This window comes from Gordionus sp. m RMFG-2023, chromosome 2, assembly GCF_954871325.1.
Source record: "Gordionus sp. m RMFG-2023 chromosome 2, tfGorSpeb1-WG-v2, whole genome shotgun sequence".
In the NCBI taxonomy this organism is placed as follows: domain Eukaryota; kingdom Metazoa; phylum Nematomorpha; class Gordioida; order Chordodea; family Parachordodidae; genus Gordionus; species Gordionus sp. m RMFG-2023.
The window spans coordinates 34,234,469-34,258,790 of record NC_088776.1 but is presented as its reverse complement, the minus strand read 5'-3'; the positions used below and the strand labels follow the sequence as shown (position 1 = coordinate 34,258,790).

At 26.3% G+C, this 24,322-nt stretch overlaps 1 protein-coding gene across 1 annotated transcript in view; it reads right to left on the bottom strand.

Moving 5' to 3' along the window:
• LOC135924279 (integrator complex subunit 7-like) overlaps positions 1-23,244 on the bottom strand; it is a 48,027-nt gene extending 24,783 nt beyond the window's left edge. Inside the window, exons 1-7 of the mRNA XM_065459333.1 lie at positions 23,140-23,244; positions 22,803-22,932; positions 19,225-19,371; positions 4,134-4,271; positions 2,147-2,276; positions 1,349-1,465; positions 986-1,236 (exon numbers count right to left, since the gene is read on the bottom strand). Coding sequence (XP_065315405.1) covers positions 986-1,236; positions 1,349-1,465; positions 2,147-2,276; positions 4,134-4,271; positions 19,225-19,371; positions 22,803-22,932; positions 23,140-23,224 — 998 coding nt within the window. The 5' untranslated portion in view covers positions 23,225-23,244. The remainder of the gene's footprint in view (positions 1-985; positions 1,237-1,348; positions 1,466-2,146; positions 2,277-4,133; positions 4,272-19,224; positions 19,372-22,802; positions 22,933-23,139) is intronic.
• Positions 23,245-24,322: the final 1,078 nt, after the last annotated feature.

Sequence of the window (24,322 nt, the reverse complement as noted above, 5' to 3'; positions counted from 1 at the left end):
TTAGTTTATATCCAAAGGGTATAATTCACTTGATAATTGTTATTGATATAATGAATTAAAATTGCAAAAATGATGATGATTTCTTAATTTTAAAATTGAAAATTAAAAAAAATAATTTGGATTGTGTTTTATAGATTTTTAACGAAATTAATTTAAATGATCTAGTATTAAATAATAAGAAACTATAATATAATTAATTGCAAAGTTCTTTAAGTAATTGTATTTAGAAATTAATTATATTTTCATCCTTGTTGCATAGTATCTATCCTTTAAATTTCAGCCAATTTTATAGCAAATTTTTCAATCAATATTAATTTTAAATCTATTTTTCATTTATTTTTATATATTAATTAAAGTTAACCCAAAAATTATAAAATTCATAAGGTAATTACTAGATACATAATGGAAGGAATACGATTCCAGCTAAATAAAACACTTGAAATTATAAACTGCTCGCTATAAATGATTTAAATTTAAAATTCTTTTATACTCTATGATAGTGTTGTTAAACGACTCGTTTTGAGCCGATTTTTAAACAGCTAACTCAATTTTATCAAAATATTATGCGAGCCTTATGATTTTATTTATAGATGAAAAAAGGTGTGAGCATCTATTAACAAAATCTTGAGGCTTAGGCAATATTTTTTGCCTAAAATATTGAGTTAGGGTTTTTAGAAATCGGCTCAAATCAAGCCGTTTAATAACACTACTTTGACGATAAAAAAACGGGCTTTCGAAGAGAACTAGTTGATATTAACCAGTAAACGGTCATTTTGTGAGTCTCCAAACTCAGTTTCCTTAAACGGGTTTATTTTCATGAAGTAGGGGCTACGATTTTGAAAGACCCAAGATCAGCACTCTTTTTGGTAAACTCGATTTGAACTAAACTGGGTTTAAAATATGCCTGGAACTTTGAAAAAATAGTGCTAGTCCAAAGCAGTGGAAAATCATTATATTTTTATTATTTATTTCTAATTTTTCTTACCTTTCAAACATTTTTATCAATCTCCATATCCTTCCTTCCTTTCCGACCCAATACTCGTCTATAATAAAGTAGCTTTCATCTTTTTCGTCCACATTGTCCTTGTTTGAACTATGCTCTACCTTAGCATTATCTTCTATCAAATTAGCATAATTTTCATACATATTGTTGGTGAGAGTTTTCAGATCTTTCAAACATTCTATCACGACTTCTGATCTCAGATCGGTGATGGCAAATTTTAGCAATAGGTCCATCTTTAAAGGGAATGTTTTTTTAAGTAAAAAAGAATAATAAATTTCAATGTTCGAACTATAATATGATTTTCCATTCTAATCTCTTCCTCGTTTATATCTAAAATATATAAACTTGTTTATGTGGATTCAATTTTGAATTAATAGCCAATTTGGTTAATGTTTGAAGGATCAAGATAGTGAACTCTTGAGTTGGGTGGGTCATTAACACACTTTCGCATATAGAAATAGCCTATATTTTAAACAAATAAATCATTTTATAAATATTTCATATTGTAAACAGTTTATTTCTTTCTTTGGCTCTATTACTATTTAGTTAATGTATTCTTTTTTTAGCTCCTTTCTCTTTCTTTTTTCTAATTTCTTCTTGCATTAACTTTTTGTATCTAATAATTCTTAATTTATTTATACAATTTGAATTATCCTTCTCCATTCATTCATATGCTAGTCATCTCTTCCATGGTATTAGTATCCAGAGATGAACTGGTATCACTCTTTTTTAGCCTATATCAATACTAACACGATATCGGCTAATACCATTGATACCAGAAAAATAATAATTTATTGGAAAAAAAGCAAAGATCTAATTCATCAATATTATTATTTTCTATATATTTATTATTTATAATTATTAAATTTATAAAAGTAAAAAGAAATATGAGATTAAGAGCACTTCTTTCTTGGTTTAGAAATTTGCATTTTTTAAAAATATAAATTTATAGCTTATGCTTAAAAGGATTTTTTTTGTATCGATTAAAATCGAAATTATCGGTCGATATCGATATTGATGATGCCAAGTTTCCGTTTCATATTCAAATCACCTCATCAGAGGTCCCCTCTCCTTATTGCACTTCCATATCACCCACCAAGGTATTCACCCTTTTTCTGACCAAGTTAAAAAAAATAACAAAACCTTCTGGTAGGATTCGATATTGCGGTGCATGTATTGAAGTATTGGTATGAGTTTGAGTTTAATGCTAAGAGGAGTTGCCAATCCTTGGATCCTTTCACTCAGTTTTTCGCATATTATAACGGAAAAAGTACTATAAGAAATTTCGGATAAATTAGTGACAATTTTTTTTTTTAAATATAAAATATTAAAATTATCATTTAAATAATAGTTATTTAAGAAAAAAAACTAATAAATTAAAAAAATACTATCCATACCATCACAAGAATTTGAGTACTTAAACTTATTGTTTTGATATTTTTATTTGAAAAATATGGAAATTTATCAATTATTTGTTTCATATTACAAGATATTTAGTAACGTTTATTTCGTTAACTGTCAAAAAATTTGAATTTGAAAAACATTTTTTTTAAAGAAAAGAGATTTTTGAATCAAATTTATTTTTAAAAAAATATATGTAATTTTCACGCGTAAAAAATCTTTTAAGATAATCATAGATTTTTTAAAATTCTCTGCAAAAATTTTTTAATTATTCATACAATCTAAATAACCCTATTTTTGATAGAACTTATTTTAAGTATTGTAAAAAGAATATTTAAAAGTATCGTAATATAGATTGTAGAAAGAATATACACTTCAAATCAAGTTTTTATTCACTTTATTAATTGATAAAAATCATAAAAAATTATCTACTAATTATAATATATTAAAAAAATATCGTAATTTATTAATTTCAAAAAGAATCTTTTTTTTTAAATTTCAAAACTTTAATCAATAAAAAATATATCGAAAAATATACATTATATAATCATCATTTTTTCCTTTTCATATAATAATAATAATTTTCCACTCAGATGTATCAATGCATCTGATATGTGAATACATGCTTTTAATGCATAACATACTAGAACACTTATCAGTAGTGTTGTTAAGCGGCTCGATTTGGGTCGATTTTTATAAACGGCTCGATTAAGATTTTAGCCAAAATAATAATACGTAATCCTGGAGATTTTGCTCATAGATGGTAGAGTGGACCTTGACTTACATAATATTATTTTGGCTAAAATCTTAATCGGGCCGCTTTTGAAAATCGACCCAAGTCGGGTCGGGTCGTTTAACAAAACACTACTTATCAGTGATGGAATTTATTTCAAACTAACACAAGTGGCATAAAATCTGCTCGAAATTTTAAAATTTGACATTGAAATAGGAAAATGAAATGGAACAAATTACATGCTTTAAATCAAAATAGTTTTTTAAATATGATTTTACAGTTTTTAAATAAATCCTCAATTTAATAATTATATTCTCATCTTAATAATTATATACAAGGTTTAATAATTATATTCACAATTTTTAAATTATTTCAGTTTTTTAAATAAGCGCTCAATTTTATATGAAACTGTGAAAACATGAATTAATAACTTAAAAAATTGATTTAAAAACTGTGTATTATAAAATTATGAATTTCGATTATTCTACTGTGCAATTAAATGAAATAAATAAAAGATAGCAGCAATAAAGGAAGAGGGGGGTGGGGTTGAGAGTCTGAATCCTCCAAAATCTATGCATAGCGTCAAACGGCATTTGTAACAGAAATTATTTATATGTAATTAAAAGTAAGACATTGAAATAAAAGCCCAAAAGCCCTAATTAGGATGCGGTCTAAATTGTAATTTTAAAAATGAATGAAGCCATTTGTACTTATATCGAAATTTAAAATTCATATACTATTACATAAGCTGAATACTAAATTCATATTAGAAAAATTTGCATGAATGATATAAAACGAGTAAACTATTCATTTTAAGGGTCAGTTTAAATATAATATAATAGCCTAATATATTTTTAATATAACAAAAAAATCGCCCCCTCCCTTGGTACTCTCCTAAGTGAATATCCCTGAGTTAAGGTTAAAAAATTTTAATGTTAGAAAATACAAAATTAACGGAAAAAAGGAATATAATCAATCATATAAAATACAAAATACTTTGACTGCTTGCAAAATTTTTCGCTAGCAAAAATCGCGGCTTCCACTTCTACATTATCATGTGAATCTAATCCATTCTGAATAAAATGATGAACATTGGTCTTGTCGGCAATTATGCTAGATATACTACCCAATAATCTTTATATTAAAAATATAATCGATTTTAGAGTTTAAGATAGGATAACGATAGAAATTCATCTATATACTTGGTACTTACAAATTTAGTCGATGCCAGTGGCTGATACTTAAATTTTTTAGCCTATATTAAGCCATGAATTTTATTCCAAATTTAGTCGATGCCAGTGGCTGATACTTAAATTTTTTAGCCTATATTAAGCCATGAATTTTATTCAAAAAATACCCATCTATTTTTCAAAATGATAAGAAAGAAAGATCACATTATTTAATTAATATTAATTTGTAAATTTTATATATTAATTAATGATAAAAAAAAATGCAAAAGTAACTGTTAATTTTAAAATGGTATATTTATTAGAGTCCTGCACGAACTAATCCAAACCCGACCGAACTTTGGTTAAATTCGGACCTCGATTTTAAAATTTATTTCGGACCGGATCGAAATCAAATTATTTTGTTTAATTAACGTTTTTATTAAAAATATTTACAAGTTAAATAAAATGTAGACCTTCGGAAAATCGAATCGAATAATGAAATATTCACATTCGAATCGTAACTTTTGAACTGAATAATTTATTGTTCGATTCGAATAAGAAAAATTATATTATTTTTATTCGTACGATTCGAATAAATAATATCGTTTAATAAAATTAACAAAAATAATTATTTTTGAGAGATATTTATTAAAAAAGCCATTCTTCGGGTATAAAGTTTTCCCAATTTATTTTTATAAATATGCGATTTTTGATAATCATATTTGTGCCTATAAAATAGACGCTAGTAAGATGAAAAAAAAACTCTATTCTTTCTACTCCTTCTGGTTGCTTAATTACCATTATAAATTTTATTCTAATTTTAAGAGATCTTAAACAAAAAAAATTCACTATTATAATGAAAAAATCAATACTGCAAATGCCTGAAAAAATAACATATTTGATTACAGTGAACTTTAATTTTATAAAATTTTAATTACAAATATATGCATATGATTTTAATAATTTGCAAATAATTCGAATATTTAATAAATTTTACGGATATAAATAATTAGTACCAATCATCTAAATTTATTAATCGTCAAAGAAGAATTGTTAATTCGTTGGATATAAATAATTGATCATTCGTAGTATATATTTTTTTTTCGTAATTATTTGTCCTTCATTTAAATTCTTTTGATAAAAAATTTATAATCGCAAAATTATTTTTTTTATAATAAACAGTTTATATTTAAAACACCGAGTTAATAAAAAATATTATAAAGTAACTTGACTGTAACTGTAAATTTATTTTTTTTAAATGTAACTAGTAACAAGTAAAAATTTTTTTTTTTATAGATATCGGTCAAAAAATGGTATAGTAGGCGCATCTCTGTATAAGACTATAGTTATATTTTAGCATAATAAATATTCATTTGATGGTATCCCGTCTTTACAGAGAATCTTTTATAGAGAATGCAAACATAGAGAAACTTTTATAGAGAAAACAATTGTAGAGAATGTCGTTTATAGAGAATGATTTTATAGAGAATTTATTTTATAGAGAAACTTTTAAAGAGAAAACAATTATAGAGAATGTCGTTTATAGAGAATCTCATTTATAGAGAATGATTTTGTAGAGAATATCGTTTATAGAGAATGATTTTATAGAGAATTTATTTTATAGAGAAACTTTTAAAGAGAAAACAATTATAGAGAATGTCGTTTATAGAGAATCTCATTTATAGAGAATGATTTTGTAGAGAATATCGTTTATAGAGAATGATTTTATAGAGAATTTATTTTATAGAGAAACTTTTAAAGAGAAAACAATTATATAGAATGTCGTTTATAGAGAATGATTTTATAGAGAATATTTTACAGAGAATTGTTTTACAGAGAATTATTTTATAGAGAATATTTTACAGAGAATTGTTTTAGAGAGAATTATTTTATAGAGAAGGATTTTATAGAGAATAATTTTATAGAAAATGAATTAAGTATTATTTTAGAAATAAATTTTCTCAAAAAAAGCCAGATGCCGTCATATAAATTCTCGGAACCCTTGAATAGAAAAAGGGAAAAAATAATCATAAAAAAATTTATTCACGTTCCTGATTTGTATTGCTTATGAATAATTATGATAATATTTTTGAGTTTCCTCTTGTTATTTTTTTAAAATACGCTGAACAATTAGAAGTAGTAATACTAAAATTATGAAAATGTTTCCTTCTTTATCAGTTTCTATTAGTGCTTTGCTTTAACTAGTAGAGTAGCCATTTAAAAAAAACTATTAGCAACAAAGCCAGCCTTACGCCAATTGTTTTAGAAAATTTTGTCAATATTTAGTTGCTTTGTGCATTATTTTAATCTGCTTGGCCCGGCCCCGATTTTTAAAAAATATATTATCTATTTTTAATTTGCCTAGATAATAATGGTGTTAAAATATTTGGTTTAAAAATATATGGCCCGGCTCGAGTTTTTTAAAAAAAGCTTTTTTTGACCCGGCCCGTGTATTTAAAAAAATTAAAATACGGCCCGGGTTTAAGGTCGGGCCTGTAGGTCTTTGATTTATAGTGCGCTTTTATAATTTCCCTAATAAATCTGATTTTACCAATTCCGAAGAGAATCTACCATGGGAATTTCATACGATTGCGCCAAAATATTTTTGTATTTAATAATTTTATTTTGTTCTATTTTTTCATTTTAAATCATAAATTGAGCGCGTTTTATTAAATTTTATATCTGATTTTGCCGAAAATGCATTATAATATGTGTAGAATATACCCACCCTATAAATTTCAGAAGATCTTATATTGAACTTCTGAAGAAATTTTAATTTACATTAATCTGAAATTTATAAGTAGTGTTAGTAGCCTAAAAATCAGCTAAACATAATTTGGCTTAACCGAAAAATCGCCTAAAACTAATTAGACAAATTGTAGGGACTGGGAGCTAGGCTAATCGCCCGTCAGCGTTACGCAACACTAAGCCTAGCCTTTATTAAAATTATTTTATATATTTATTATGTAACGATATATGACGGGCGATTAACCGACTCCTCGATGCCTAATTTTTGAATAATTAGTTTTCGCTATTTTTATGCTAAGCCTAATTATGCTTAGACGATTTTTTAATCTAAAAACTTGGCTAACCGTTTTGGAATTGCCTAAAATTAACCGATTGCGCAACATTAAGGGTGGGTATTCTACACTTATTCAGGTGCATTTCTGGCAAAATCAGATTTTTAAATTTAATAAAACGCACTCAATTAATGATTTTAAATGCAAATAATAACAAAAAATAAAACATTACCCATTAAACTATCGCCTTACAACATTAAGTTTAGTTAAAAGATCATTAGAGTACTGTCTAATATTCACAGGGTAGGCAGGGAAGACCAGGGGGTGGTTGGATCAATTTCTGTCTCGTCATAGGTCCGAAAATAATTGTATCTGAATTTACAAAATACAAAATGATAGTTCAAACCCTTACCTAAAAATTATACATAAGACAAAATTTAAAATAATACACTTTTTTCTCTAAATTGATTTTAGTAAAATAAAAATTTCTTATTACAAGCCTAAACTCCTTAGGAGTGTAGAGAAAGGTGAATCAAAAAGTTTAAAATGTTTTTTATAGGTTTTTTGAACTTGTTAAACATTCCGAAGATCAGACTTTTAATATTTATAAGAAATTTTTTATTTACATATAGGGATTATATTTATTGATACCAATTTGTTTAAATATGGTTGGTTCACAGACAAGCTTGTCATCATATGATTATAAGAAGCTTTGTATCATGATATACACTGATTTCCATCACATTGTAATGTCTTTCTTTAAAAAATATCGGAGCTTGATATTTGCAGCAGATTGCACAATATTTTACTAACTCTTTTACACTTAGAAGTTATTTCAAATACCTAATTATCAAAAGATTTTTCATCATATATTATAATACTACCCCCTTCTTCCCCCACTCTCCTCATTTCCTATACCACATCAAAATTAGAACAACGGAATTCCAAATACAAACTACCCATTTTAATTTCAATGCCAATCATGAGTTATAACCTCTTCCCCTGTGGTAAAAGGTCCTGTTTAACATTGTTTGAATGAAGCGTCTTTTTATTATTGGTAGTCGGTCTATAGATCTGGTTATAAGCAAGTATAATTATCATTAATATTTAAATTTCTTCGTATCATTAGGGCTAATTATTTATTCAAACTTTTCTGTTGGAAGGAGGGGTGGATGTTTCTTAATAAAAAAATTTTCATGATTAAAGCAATATTTTCATTTTCCAGCATAGCATAAGGATTTTCATTATCTAAGCTTCCTTAGACAGTTATATATAAAGGCATAGAAAATGTAAAAAAGAGATATTTTCCACCTTTCGATTTTTTAGGGTTGTATCTACTCCTTGAAGTACAACTCACAAAGTAAATATTTCATTCCATTAAATTTTCTCATCTTCAGCGATGATAGTAACGTCCAATCACTATTATCGCCATTCTAATAAAATTTATGACATTCATCAGATTAATAAAATATAATATAGGAACTGAAATGGAAATATACTATAATTTGTGTCAAAAATAGCTAAGTTATTTTTAATAATATATGAGGCATGTTCAATTCATTCAATTTTAGCTCCACTTATATTTATTATATTTCTATATCTATTTTTATATAATTTTGTCTTTGATCACATAATTGGAAAAAAGACTCGTCAGGAAGCAAGAACTTAGCAAGAATCAATTAAGGAAATCAATAATCTATTTTTTTCTCAATTCCTAAGTCACAATAGTGGCAATTTCATCATCAGAGATTACACGAATTAAGTACTGAGATGGATAGTAATTCAATTCGACAATATACTTATCTGAATATTGTTTCATGTCTTATTGTGATAAGCTTTGACCTTGTCTTTTTGATTAAACAATAAGAGAACTTTATATAAATTTATTATCAAAAACTGTTTATCAAGTCCATACTAAATCCCTCACTAATTAAAGCATGCTTTGTCAAAGAATAATATAAATCCGAGGTCTAATTATCTTTTTGGCTCAATGTTTTAAATAAAACTTTTTTTCTTAGTGCCTTGCAAATTTTATTTATTTCGGCCAAAGCTCCATCCAAAATCTTTATTTTTAGGAGCCTAGCCATAATTTTAAATTTTAGGCCTGAGCTTGTCCTGTCCCAAATTTAATTGAAAAATATACCTAAACGCATATTAAACAATCAATTAATATAAAAATTTAATTCCTTTACCCTAATCTTTAAAGAAATCTATTTTATTGCTTAGAATCTTTTTTATATTTTTTGAGTCAAAAAAATCAAAAGCCTTAACCCTATTTAAAAAAAAAAATTTTTAGACCCAAGCCCAACTTTAACTTAATTTCCAGGTTCAACTAAGTCTGTCTAAAGGCCGATAAATATAAAATTGTAGTTTTCATCCAACTCCATTCCCGATATAGCAACTGATGTAATTCATTTGAGATAATGCATTCGCGATAATGAATTCGCGATAATACATTTGGGATAATGCATTCGCTATAATATTTTCGCTGTATTATACTCGCTATAATGCATGATAATGCGTTCGCTATAATACATTCGCGATAATGCATTTGCGGTAATGCATTCGCTATAATATTTTATATAGAAACCTTCAATTTACGGTTTTAGTTTTTTAGGAAGGACAAAATTATGGTGCTTATAAATCAAAAATATTGGTTTCTCTATAAATATGTGGAAACCCAAATAGAGATCGGCACTTTTCGACACTCAATATATTAAAGCCATCGCATACATCTAAAAGTGTATCATTAGAGATTAATGAATTCTTAGTTATCTATATTAAAAAGATTTATGAATAAAATTTGTATAATAAAATAGAAAGAAAATTATATTTAGAAGTTCCGAAACGCAGAACGAACGGGAATGTGACATATTTTTTACCCAAACAACTGGTTAAAACCTTTTCTTAATTAAAATTAAAATCAAGATTCTCGTCCGTCATATTATATTCATAAGGGTAAAGTTAAGAACCCTTCTATAGGCTAATTTAGGTAGCTGACATATAAACGCAATATATAAAAATTTTAAAAATGGTTGGTTCAGTTTAGATTCTCTTTAATTTAATACATATTTAACAAATCGTTTAAGGTTTGGTTTAGCTGAGTTAATAATCAAGCTAAACCTTGATATGAACTAAAAAGATTTTACAAAAAAACCATTGTTGAAACAAATAAAGTCATCTAAAAAATACAACAAATAAACTGAATTGTATTATTAAAATGTTAATTTTGATATATTTTTCAAATCCCGCATAAATTTTTTGAACTCTACAATTGTCCCATATATAATATTTCTCTATAAAATCAAGATCTAGAAAATAATTTTCCATAAAATAATTCTCTACATTGTAATTCTCTACAAAATGATTCTCTACAATGTAATTCTCTACAAAATAATTCTCTATAAAAGTAATTCTCTTTAAAATCATTCACTATAAACAACATTCTCTATAAAATCATTCTCTTTGAAGTCATTCTCTATTAAGGACCTTCTCTATAAAATAATTCTCTTTAAAATCATTCTCTATAATCGACATTCTCTATAAAACCATTCTCTATAAACGGCATTCTCTATAAAATCATTCTCTTTGAAGTCATTCTCTATAAAGGACATTCTCTATAAAATAATTCTCTTTAAAATCATTCTCTATAAATTACATTCTCTATAAAACAATTCTCTATAAATGCATTCTCTATAATTGTTTTCTCTATAAATGTTTCTCTATAAAATACATTCTCTATAATGGTTTCTATATAAAGACGTGGAACCAATTTTGATAGGGCTAGTTTGTTGAATAATTTTCATTACAAGATATTTAATATGTTTTAGAAATCACTTTTTGAAATTATATTTTTAAAAACAAAAATTATACTTTTAAAAATTATATTTTTAGATAAAAAAAACTTTCTTTTTTTGAATTATATATTTTTTTAAACAACTGTAAAATATGATTATTCTTTTTAAAAATATTAAATGATTCTTACGTTTGTTAAATTAGTAAAGAAATAAAATTATTGAATACATATTCCTTTGTCATTCCATTCATAAGTTGAAGAAGCCCTTGCAGATAAGAGATTAAGATAACTTTATTAGTTAAGAACTTTGTAAGTTTAGTAAGATAAGCTTTTTGTTAATGGTACCAGTGGCTACAGGATCGAAGGTGTGGATTAATTCGGTTTATAAAGGTAAAAAAAAATTTTTATTTATAAATATTTATGAAGAATTTATTCTTAATATGAGATGGGTATGTATTTCGATAAATATAATGAGCCTAGATTTTTTTATAAAATTTCGATATATAAGGATCTGGATCATAAAATATTGCATAAAAACATTAATAAATTCGATATAAGTAATCAATTATTTACAATAGTATTTTTGGTAACAATATATGTACTATATATTACCTTGAAATTTTTTCTAGAAAACAGAGGTATATGATAATTTGAAAAAAGACACTATGGTGTCGGCTGATTGTTTAAAGAAAATTTCGGACTTGGGAAAGTAGTTTAAAAGTGGTTTTAAATGAAATCAAGACGGTGAACCAGCAATGGTTAAAACGGTAAAGGATAATAATGATGATCGTTCGGAATGTATAAAGAGATCTGTGGTTATCCTCCAGGAATTGAATGATGTGATCAAGGTTATATATCAGGACGTAAATTGATTAACATGAATAGAAATGGTTTTAAAGGTCATACAGATGAAAAAAATGGTTATTCAAGAACAAAAAATTTGGTGAAGATTTTAGTGAGATATAATTCTCATGAAAGCAATGGTTTTAATAGTATTTTTATATCATGATGATAAAATTAAAAATGTTAGTTATAATTATAATTCGAATAAAAAAATAATCTTAAATGGGAAAAGTATCAAGTGGATATTGTTAAATATCCAGGTAAAAGAGATTATAATAATTACAAATGGGAGAAATATCCTATAGGTATTGTAAAAAAACATTAATGTTGTTAAAAAGCTTCTAAATTCCGAGTTGAATTTATGCTCGATTGTAGATTCTAATGAAATTGATATTTCAAATGGAATGGATATTCATCAGCCGATTAAAACCTATGAAATTTTAATGACTGGAAAATTGAATGAGCTATGTCCTTGTCCTCGGGTTAGGGTGAGGATTGGTCAAATATACATTGATATGTTATTTGATACGGGGGCTAATATTTCGATAATGTCTAGGGAAAATTATTATAAGTATTGGGGGGGGGGGGGTACACTCGAAAAGGAGTCTATGTCTGTCAGACAATTTGATGGGTCTGAAATTGTGGTTTTTAGTAAAACCAAATTGGGATTGATTCTCAATGATACAATATCTTTTTTTGATTTGTGGGTAGTAGAAAAAAATATTGAAACTATGGGATGGGATTAAATTACCATTCTAGGTCCTCCCAATAATTATTGGAATATTTTTGCAATAATGATTTGGCAATAAATAAGGCTAGCCGAAAAATTATGGCCGATAATGTTTGAAGTAAAATTTGTGAAATTGAAACGACAGATTTTACCAGAGGAAGGGAATCCCCTCATTAAGTCTATTACGTGTAAAATTTCCCAGGAATTAATGGTTGACAATGATATTGAAGTTAATGATCGACAAATTGTTGCTATTGAAGTAAATAAATTACATAAAATGTGTGAAGAATATCCATTTTAATTGAGAAATATGAGGTAATTTTTGAAGACACTTTAGGATGTCTTAATGATTACCAGGTGGGTGTGAAACTAAAAGAGGGATTTGCGCCGATATTTTTAGCGTGTCGACGGTTCCTTTTGAGTAGAAAAAGGAGATCGAAGATGAATTAGACCGTTGGGTTGGTGATGGCATTATTGTTCAGTTGAAATATAGTGAATGGGCCATACCATTGGTTTACCGTGAAGAAGTCCAATGGAAAATTGAGGTTATGTGCCAATTTTAGAGTAACTCTAAACCGTTGGGTTGTGGAAGTTAAGTATCCATTACCCAGAATTAAAGAAATTTTGGCCAATTTAAAGGGTACAAAATATTTTTCCAAAATTGATTTTTTTTCAGCTTATTTACAGTTACCTTTGAGGGAGGAAATTCGTAAATTATTAACAACCGTTTGGATTGAGTGTGTCGGGACCTATTTTCCAACGTACCATGGCATCCGTTTTCCAGGGCCTAGGAGTTTTTTATTATACGAATGATGTGTTGATTACGGGGGTAACGTCGGAACAGCATTCAAGGCTTGGAAGAAGTTTTCAAGAGAATTCGTGATAAAAATCTAAGGACCAGCAGAGAAAAAAGTGTTCTTGGGGTAACCGAAGTTATCTATTTAGGACATCAAATAATGGGATGGAGGTGAAACCTCTGGAAAAAAATTTGAAAAATATTTCGAATATGAAGCAGCCAACCAATAAAGCGGAGGTTCAATTCTTTTGGGTATGGTTATTTATTATAATAGATTTTCGGATGATTTTTCAAGGATTGCCATACCCTTATATAAATTATTGCAAATGGGGAATTCCTTTTGAGTGGACAGGGGAACAACAGATTACGTTTGAAACTTTGAAACGGGAAATTGGGAAGGAACCCATTTTGGTGTGTTTTAACAATAATTTGGAAATAATATTAGCCGTAGATGCATCTAACAAAGGTGTTGGAGGTGCATTATTGCATTTAGTTGATGGTATGGAAAGGCCGATATTTTTTTAAAGAGTTTTCAGGAAAGTGGAAACACGATATTCTGTTATTAAGCAGGAAGCGTTAGCTGTTATTTTTGGTTTAACCAAGTGTAGAGAATATTTAATCGGGAAAAAATTTGTGATTTATACCAATCATAAACCATTAATTCATTTATTTTAGGAATTAATGTTATCTCCCAGATTACAACGTTGGTTGTTATTAGTGGAAAGTTTCAATGTGTCGAGGCAAAGAAAATTGTTTGCCTTATATTTTATCCAGGTTGGGATCGGGTGAGGAAGATCTTGAATTTAATAAAAATGAAGTAATGGATAATGAGAAAGCAGTGGTTTGTTCTCTTTCACATATGCTAAAAGGGGGTCCTACCACTTGGGAAGATCTTAAATTCAGTACCTTGAAAGATAAAGAAGTGAGTCAGATAAAATTATTTTTAACGGGGAAAAAACAGTGGAGAAATAATTTTAAAAGTTTTAAAAAAATTGAAAATGAATTGTCCGTGGTGAATGATTGTTTAATGAGGGGAAATAGGGCCGTAATTCCTTTGAAATTAAGTAGTAAAATTGTTAATTTATTACATGCTGGACATCGGTCGGGATAAGATGAAATCTAGAGCTCGTGAATATGTATGGTGGCCTGGTATGGGCAATGATATTGAAAAGATTACAAGGAAATGTGTTCCATTGACAAAAATAGGATTAAAATAGTAAAAGAAAATAGATGTAAGATGAAGCTACTATTGAGGCCATTCTATATTGAGGATTGCAGAGACTAGAATTAAGTGGTCATTTGGAATCAGGAAGCTTGAATTTCAATAATAATGATAATGAAGGTAATTTTCGTGGTCTTGTAAAATTTAAAACATTAGGGGATTCTGTAAATAGAATTATTTCTGAAAATCCTTGTCCAACAAGGAGAAAGACATTGCAAATAGCTTGTCCAACGAGATAGAGTTTTCGCCATCAAGCAGTGACAGCTTTTATAGGTTTAGAAGAGTGGATTATTAATGCTCTTACTGATATCACAATTGCCTGAAGGAGATATTAAGAAGCAAGCAAATCATTGGATTCAATACTTATACTTTTTTTTCTCATTAGACTTAGATACATTTATAAACCAAATAAATGAACGGGTTTTAATTCATCAGGCAGCACTTAACAGTCTAGTCTTTCCAACCTTTTTCAGATGGTAATAGAAAAAAAATAAAATATTTAATAGATAAATTTTTGAAGATGTTAAAGTATCTTATGATGCCTTATTAGCTGAATGCCAACTATAGTATAAAAAATTAACTATGGTTGATATAGTCCCAAAAAATGCTATGGATGCTTTGCATCATTTCAAACATCTTTAAGATTATTTTCCCAATGTATTAAAATTATTAATATTAGTAACTTTTCACATTAGTACTGCAACTAATGAGAGAACATTCACTTTTTTAAGAAGAATAAAAACATACCTAAGGAGTGCAACTTCTGACAATATTTTGAATATTCATAGGCATTTGATTCCAAGCAAGATGAGATAATTGGAAAATTAACCCAATCCCAATGAAGATTGGATTTTACATTATAAATTTATAATATGCCTCTTAATAATATTTTTTGTGCGATTTATTTTTTAATTATATTTTTCATGAATAATTTTTAAGTTATTACATACAAAATACAATTATTCCTAAAAAACCTCTGTAATAATTTATATTTCCAGCATTTAAATTTTTATACTTTATATATAAATTATAAAGGCTCTAAAATTTAAATTTCTATTTTGGGTCATTTATTTTATAGTGATTTATATGCTGGTTATATCCACTTAATACTTTATAATTCACATTTATTTTGTAGTTTTTCATATGCCGCCGGTTATATCCTTTTAATATTTTTTAAATTCACATTATTTTATAGTTTTCTATATGCCGATTTATATATTTATTTTTTGTAATTCACATTCATTTAAATTCTGTATTAGAAATAGTTACAAGTCCTAAAAAATTTATGCTTGATATTTTTAAATAATGATTTTATTTTTAAAAAATTTAATCCCCCCCTCACACCAAATTCCTGCGTACGCGCCTGCAGAGACGCATATCTACAAATGAATTATTAACAATGGTAACACCAAATGGATACTACCGCTATTTACCATTATCTTCTGGTATAGCTATAGCACCAATAATATTTCAACGATATATGGACGATTTACTGGCTGATTGTAAAGATACAGCAGTTTATTTAGATGATGTTATAATCACAGGAAAAAATGATACTGAACATATAAAAAATATAAAACAAGTCCTCAAAAAATTACAAAATGCGGGATTAAAAGTCAAAACAAGCAAAATAAATTTTATGAAAGAAAAAGTATCATATTTAGGATACATAATTGAAAATGGAATACACCCAGATAAAAATAAAATAATAGCAATAAAAAAATATCCAACTCCATAAGATAGACATGACATAAAATCATTTTTAGGTATATTAAACTATACACGTTTCATATCAAACTTACATGGAATCTTAGCCGAATTACATAATAAAACTAGTAAAAATGTTAAATGGAATTGGACTAAAAAAGATGATGCATTATTTGAAAAAGCACAGAACAATATACTACAGTTTTATAAACCGGACCTCGAGTTAATATTAGAAACAGATGCATCTAACCAAAGATTTGGAGCTGTACTCATGCAAAAATATGATAATGGTAACGAATTCCCAATAGTTTACACCTCGAGAACTTTACAAGATGCTGAAAAGAATTATTCAACAATCGACAAAGAGGCCAAAACTATAATAAACGGCGTAGAAAAATTCTATAACTATTTGTATGGACGAAAATTTAAAATACGAACGGACCATAAACCTTTAATAAAAATATATAGTGATAACAGAGATTTAAGCTCATTAACAAACCAAAGATTATTACGTTGGGCTTATAAATTATCTGCATATGATTGATATAATGTACAAGAATGGCGCTAATAATATAATTGCAGATGCTTTATCGCAAAATCCAATAGAGAAAAATAATGATAAAATAACAAGCGAAAATAAAACAGTGAAATATATAAGAAATCTTACTTATGACACATTAACTCTATCAAGAAAAGAACTTAGAGATGAAACTGCGAAAGATCCAATTTTAAGAAGAGTAAAAATATTAATAAATAGTACAAATATACAAAATCAAACACCAGAATTACAAGCTTTTAGAATAAGAATAGATGAAATAGAAAATGATGACGGTATTTTATTTTGGAATGGTAGATTAATCATTCCATACTCTCTATAAAAAAGAGTTTTACACATATTGCATACGGGACATCCGGGTATTACATCAATGAAATCCATTACGAGAGATTATATATGGTTGGAACAATTAGATAAAGATGTCGAAAAACTAGTAAACAGCTGTAGTGGATGTCAAAAACACAGCAGAGATATACCAGGATTGCCGTATACCGGGAATCCGCCATTACAATCCTGGAAAAGGGAAAAAGAAAAAGGAAAAAAACGTACAAAACCGTATTAAAACATCCCAACCAACTACGAATAAGGGAAGAACTAGTTGAAACCAAATCAATAAAAACAAATGACATTATAAAGTTAGGAGATGATAAAACAGTAGAAAATAAGATGAACTTGAACTTGGTAAATAAAAAGATTGGTAGACGATCTTAACTTGGTGAGCAAGAAGATATGTTATATATATTTTTTAAAGGTTACGTTATTTGAATATTGTATTATTATAACTTTCCTACATTTAATATTATATTATGGAGGTCAATGTAATTGCATAATATTAGAAGTTAAATTACATAATTATAAAATGCTATATATAGAAAACAATTTAAAATAAAGTTGTTTTGACCCTGAATTTGATTTAAGCTTATGGAGATATAAAAGAATGATGATACTGATTAATTCATGCCATTTAATACGAATTCACATGATAATCATAAAACCTATATTATTAAAGCTTTAAACAGTTTTATTTAAATGTCGAGTAGAGCATTCCAATTATCAATCAAAATGTATTAAAATTTTAAACGGACCAATAATTTCACTATTGCTGATTTAACAATGTATTTTTAAAAAAATAGATTTCACAAGCAAACACAAGTTGTTAATGTAATGCAATAAAAATGGATATAGTGTGTTAAATTAATACTTTTACTTAAGTGATATAATGATATTTAGAGTTTGGAATTTTCTTAAACCTTTTTTATTCCATAAAGGCAGTTGGTTTGGGAGAATTTTAGGGTCCTTGACTGAATTAGATTTATCATGGGATTTCTTAAAGAGAGCTTCGAGTGACAGGAAAGTTTTCAAACATATTTTGAGACTTATATATGAACATATGACGAATACATGCTGAGGACTTATATTTCTTGTAAAGGAGTTTCCCAAAGAAATTTATATCATTATTGGAACTAATAACTTAAAGTTCAAGCCTCTATTTTAAAGTAATTAAATTGTTTTTTAATTATTGGTGATTAAATTAAACTATATTATACAGGGTATAAATTAATTCTTAAAGATATGGAGTTGCATTTGGTTATTTAGTAAATTGATAATGGCCCCTTTAATATCCCTTATTGAAATATTTAATTTAAATTAATATTCATTGTATTTGGAAGATTTCTTTTTTTTAAAATGACTTTCTATTTTTATTCTACTTCTCATTATAACTTATTTATATATCTACTTCCTGCTAATTTTAAATTTGCTACTTTATTGGTAGAGGGTTTAATTCCACTCATAATTATTTTCTGGGTAATAAGTTTGTCGGTACCCTGAGAAAAAAATCGGCTAAATTATATGAAGGATAGGCCTTCATATAATTCACGTTCGCTCATTTTGGGCAGGTCTATGACCAACGTGCAATATAAGATAAGAGAATTATTCCTTTTTTGAAATTTTATAATTTTTTAAAAATGGCAATTGGCTTATTTTGTATTTAATTTTTTATATTCATTATATAACACACCTTATACACAATTATAATTTAGTATTTTCATATTATATATATTTGAAACAAATAAATATGTTTTAAAATGATCTAATAAATTAAGAAAAATAAAATCAGATATTAGTATTAATTCAATTTGGTAACTCTAAAACTGTACATTTCCTTATTTTTTATAGCTATTCTGATAAATTTTTAATTTATTAAAAAAAATAACTTAAAACTAGTAGATTTGTTGATGAAATATACTTTAGAGTAGTTGCTCTTGCTATAGGATCATTGCTATATGAAAGAGTGAATATATGTTTCAACAATTCATCAACATTTAATATTTTATCAATGTGCTTATAGCTTTGTTGGAAGACTGTGAATATTAAGTGTTTCAAATAATTGGATCTGTATATATTTATTTAGTTTATATAAATTTTCAGAAATGTGTGCATACAATATATATAATACCTTATAAAATTGTCTATTCATATTATACTAGTAAAATTCTGTAGGGTAAGCCCATTAGCTCAACCCCAAAATTATCAATAAAATATAGGCCCAGTCTGTCCCCCCAAAAATATTGTTGCTATATTACCTCCTTATTATTCCCTTATTGCTTGATTGAATATCACAATCATAAAATGAATTCAAAGAAATAGGAAAAGTTTTAGAAGGTGAGAAAAATTTACTATTAATTTTCATGTAATAATAAATAGAATGAAATAGATATGCATAATTAAATTATCAAAATTAATACTGAATATTTAAATTTTATTCATAACATTTATAAAGTAAAGAGAATAAAATAAAATTTTGGAATATGAGATTTCTTTTCTATAAGAGACTGAGCTTAGATTTAGAAAAAAAAAATCATTATCGGGAGGTACAAAAATACAAATAGAATCTAATATATGCATTATTTGTATTTGTACAAATTGTTCTTATTCATTTTGTGTGAATAATAAAAACATTATTTAATTTGATTCATGAGATATTTGATTCAAAAATTAAATTAAAAATATTTTCAAATATGAAAAATCGATTATTAAAATTTTAAAAAAATGCAGGAACCTGTTAAATAATTAAAAATAATTTTAAATATTTATGAATAAACAAATAATTTTAAACATGTACAAATTATTTTGAAAAATTTTTAAATAAAAAATTAATTTAATTAAATAAAAAATTATTCGATAGATAATGTATATGTTGTATTCCATATCAAATCAACTGAAGATTCAACCCAACCCCCTTCGATTTTTTTTAAATTTTGTATGAAGTTAGTATTAGTAAAAATATAAAATTTTAATTCTCAACTCAGCTTACTTCATGAGATATGGCCATCTTTAGAAATGCGGAAATTCCAAAATACACTATATTTAATTATAAATATTTCAAAAAGTAATTAAGCTAAAGACATGATTTTAATTTTATTAAATAGCTCAAGAATGGCTCTTTAATATAACATAAAATTTAATTTATTGAAAAAAAGTCTATTACCAAAAACCGGAAATGGCTATAAAATAAAAATTGCTCTTTTTTTCTTTTAAATTTGTATTTTACAGATAGACATTATACTTCTTAATATTTGTACAAAATCCTAGATTGGGACGAGTACTGGGTCAATAGTTATTACACTTTAAATATAAGTAGTATGGCTTAAATCCTATATTATACCAAATATAGAGTAATTATTTTTTTAAAAAAGTGGGCAATATATGTGAATATTAGCATTAAAACTAAAATCCTAAAAAATCTGATTATTTTACATTTATTAAATGTTAAAAAACTCAAAACAACATTTACTAAATTGTATTGTATTATTTTAAATATAACGCAAAACGCCTTTATTTGGAGGCATTATAAGGAATAAATAATAAGATTTTGTAAAAAGTAACAACTATGATAATAAAAAGTGAGCTCAATAATCTCTTCACCCCAACCTAAAGATTATATTCGTCCCAAATTTTTTCTTAATTTGATATTTTTTGACCTGGCAACTCTGTGAGTGAATGATGAAGTTTATTTTTCATTGTCAGATAATTAATTATTATTGGATCGTCAGAAATATATTTTCATTTTAAAGATTATTTTAATCTATGTAATAATGAATTAAAATAAAATAATTATATTATATTTGGCACCATTTATGATTTATTACTGCGAAGGCGATATCATCAAACATTTAGGTTACGTGATTATATCAGATCACAATACTTGTTCCTTTCATTTATTTCAAATAAAATTAATTCTATTCTTGAGAGAAAGATTTGATAAGATTTCAATAATATTTTATTTTTCTGATGGAGCTGTTACCCAGTATAAAAACAAAAAAAAACTTTGTAAACCTCTACAACCATTATAATGATTTTGGCAACTGCAGATGGCAAAACTTCTTACAATAGTTTAGGGGGAATTACTAAGAGGTTGGTGGCTAGAGCAAGCCTGCAACGTCCTCATGAAAATCATATAATAACTCCTATTGACTTAAATAATTATGTGAGAATCAATATCCCGGTAATTAATTATATATTTGTTAGCAACGTAGAATATTTAAGAATGGAAATCAATCATGAAAATAGATTTCTAATGGCCAAATGAATTCCATGGACACAAAAATATCATTCATTTATTCCAATGGAAGGAAAAATGAAAGTCAAATTTTATTCTAATTCATTAGATTATTTAATGTATGATATTATTTAATTAATATGTTTATTAGAATATTAATTTCCAATTAATTAGCTAAATAAAATTATAAATGCTTTTACAATTATTTTCCTTCTAAAATAAAATAGCTAAACTTATGTGCTAAATATGACACAATGTCTACTAGTGATCTGCATAAGGCCTAATTTTTCTAACATGGACAGAAAGATTTATAAAAAAATATACCCGGCCCAATCCCAAATGTATTTTCTTTTTATTTGTTTCGTAAATTACTATATATTTGGTATAATATAGGATTTAAGCCAACTACTTATATTTAAAGTGTAATAACTTTTGGCCCAGTACTCATCCCAGTCTAGGATTTTGTACAAATATTAAGTATAATGTCTATCTGTAAAAAAAAATTAAAAGAAAAAAAAGAGTAAATTTTATTTTATAACCATTTCTCTATTTCGGTTTTTGGTAGTAGACTTTTTTTCAATAAAATAAATTTTATATCATAATAAAGAGCTATTTGATAAAATTTAAATCATGTCTTTAGTTTAATTACTTTTTGAGATATTTAAAATTAAATATAGTGTATTTTGGAATTTCCGCCTTTCTAAATATGGCCATATCTCATAAAGTAAGGCAATTTGAAAAGTAAAATTTTACATTTTTATTAATTAGTGTATATACTAACAACATGCACATTTCTAAAAAAATCAAAGGGGGTTGGGTTGAGAATCGACTTTTTTGGTTGATTTAATACGGAATACAACATATATTATATTTATCTGTTCGAATCAAATAATTTTATTATATGTATATGTAAAATATGAATCAAATCAAATAACTTGTCTTAGGTATACTCAGGTGGCAAGTAAGCTTGCTGGAAAATCCTGATCCTCAGTATTCAAATTTAAAAATTAGCTAAGCTGGAAAATAATTTGTTTAGCACATTTTTATAATTCAAGATTTTGCCAAACATGTATTCCAGTAAAGTAAAACACATATCTTATAATATAAGATAATTTGAACAAGATTTTGCATGAAATTATGTTATTTACAATTTATATATTAAAATTACATGGATTGCATGAAATGTTAACCAGGCATTATGTTAATTGCCTGATTAAGATTAAATTTATAACTTTGAGCTAAATATATATGTAACTAAATTATACCCTGTTCTATAAAAATTAGCAAGTTTAAGATAAGCAGCATTTATGAATATTGGAAATGGATATTTATCAAAAAATTGGAGAAACTTTACAATTGCCTGACATTGATCACCAATAAGCATAGAATGCAAACCTAAATATGAATTTTTTTAAATATATAATTAATAAACCTTTTATATCTTATAATAAAAAGCAATTAGATTAGAATTTAAGTGACTAAAATATTAATTTAAAATGATAAAAAATATTTTTATCAATCATTTTATAAGTTTTTTATTTATTTATTTTAGAGATACACTAGAAAATGCAACAATAATATATATATATAAATAGTTTCTACCTCTATCTAATTCCATAAGAGCAGAATTCGCTTCCCCTTCTGATATTGATATCTCATTACTAGATAAATTATATGTCTTGATCATTTCAAAAATTTAAATATTTTAGACCGAGCACTAAAAGGTTACAAAGGAATATTTTTATAAATTATATAATATGTAATATTTAACATTTTGGGCGTGGGGTCTGCTGTTTTTTACAGCCCCTTATAAACGTATTGCCCATGCATACAATTACGTGCGGCTTTCCCATTAACATCTGAAGGGCTCCTCATTTATTTTTTCCCCCTAAATTAATATCCAGCTGATCTTGAGGAAAACCTAAAGTAGCTCTGTTGCTTGTCAACACGATTACTTAGCGTTAAAATAAGGTATCACGTATTTGATATTGCCTCAACCACCTACTTTACTTAGTTCTAAATAATTCTGTCAAATAAATTATACATTTTAAGATATTTCTGTATAAATAGAATTTTTATCATATATCATCAATTTAATAAGAAACAAAGCTTTAATCCATTATTCATGGGTTGAGCTTTAAATTATTATAATTATAGGAAAACTTTGTTGTTAAGCAAAAGTAATTATTATTCTCTTATTTTTCTAAATATAAAAAGTAATTATATGACTTAGAGCATGATTTACATATCTAAAGAAATATCTATTTTATCAAATGCCTTAAAACAAATGAAAAATACTAATCTATCATTTCAAATTCGAAGGACATTTGCTACTATAGAAATAGATATATATATATAACACCTTAAACTTTGGTAAAAATTAATCGGAAAATTAGAATTTATTTTAACTTGTTCTAGCGGAGTTAGGGACATAATATCATTATTAGCTTAGAGGAGTATATAGGTTTCTGTAGACACTAACTAATAATACAAAATGAATACAAAAAATATAATACGCATTTTAGTAAATATGGAACCAGAGTTGTACATTTGCTCAAAATAAAAAGATCTTCAAAGATCTAAAAATTTGAAGATCTTTTATTTTTTAAAAATTTTGTGTAACGATCTTCAAAGATCTTCATGATATTTATTTTTTTACCCCTTTATTAAAAGCCCAGATGTTTTTCAATTTTATTAATATAATATTTCTTTTATGTTTTATACCTCTCCTCCTGCCTTGATAAAAATTGAAAAACATCTGGGCTTTTAATAAAGGGGTAAAAAA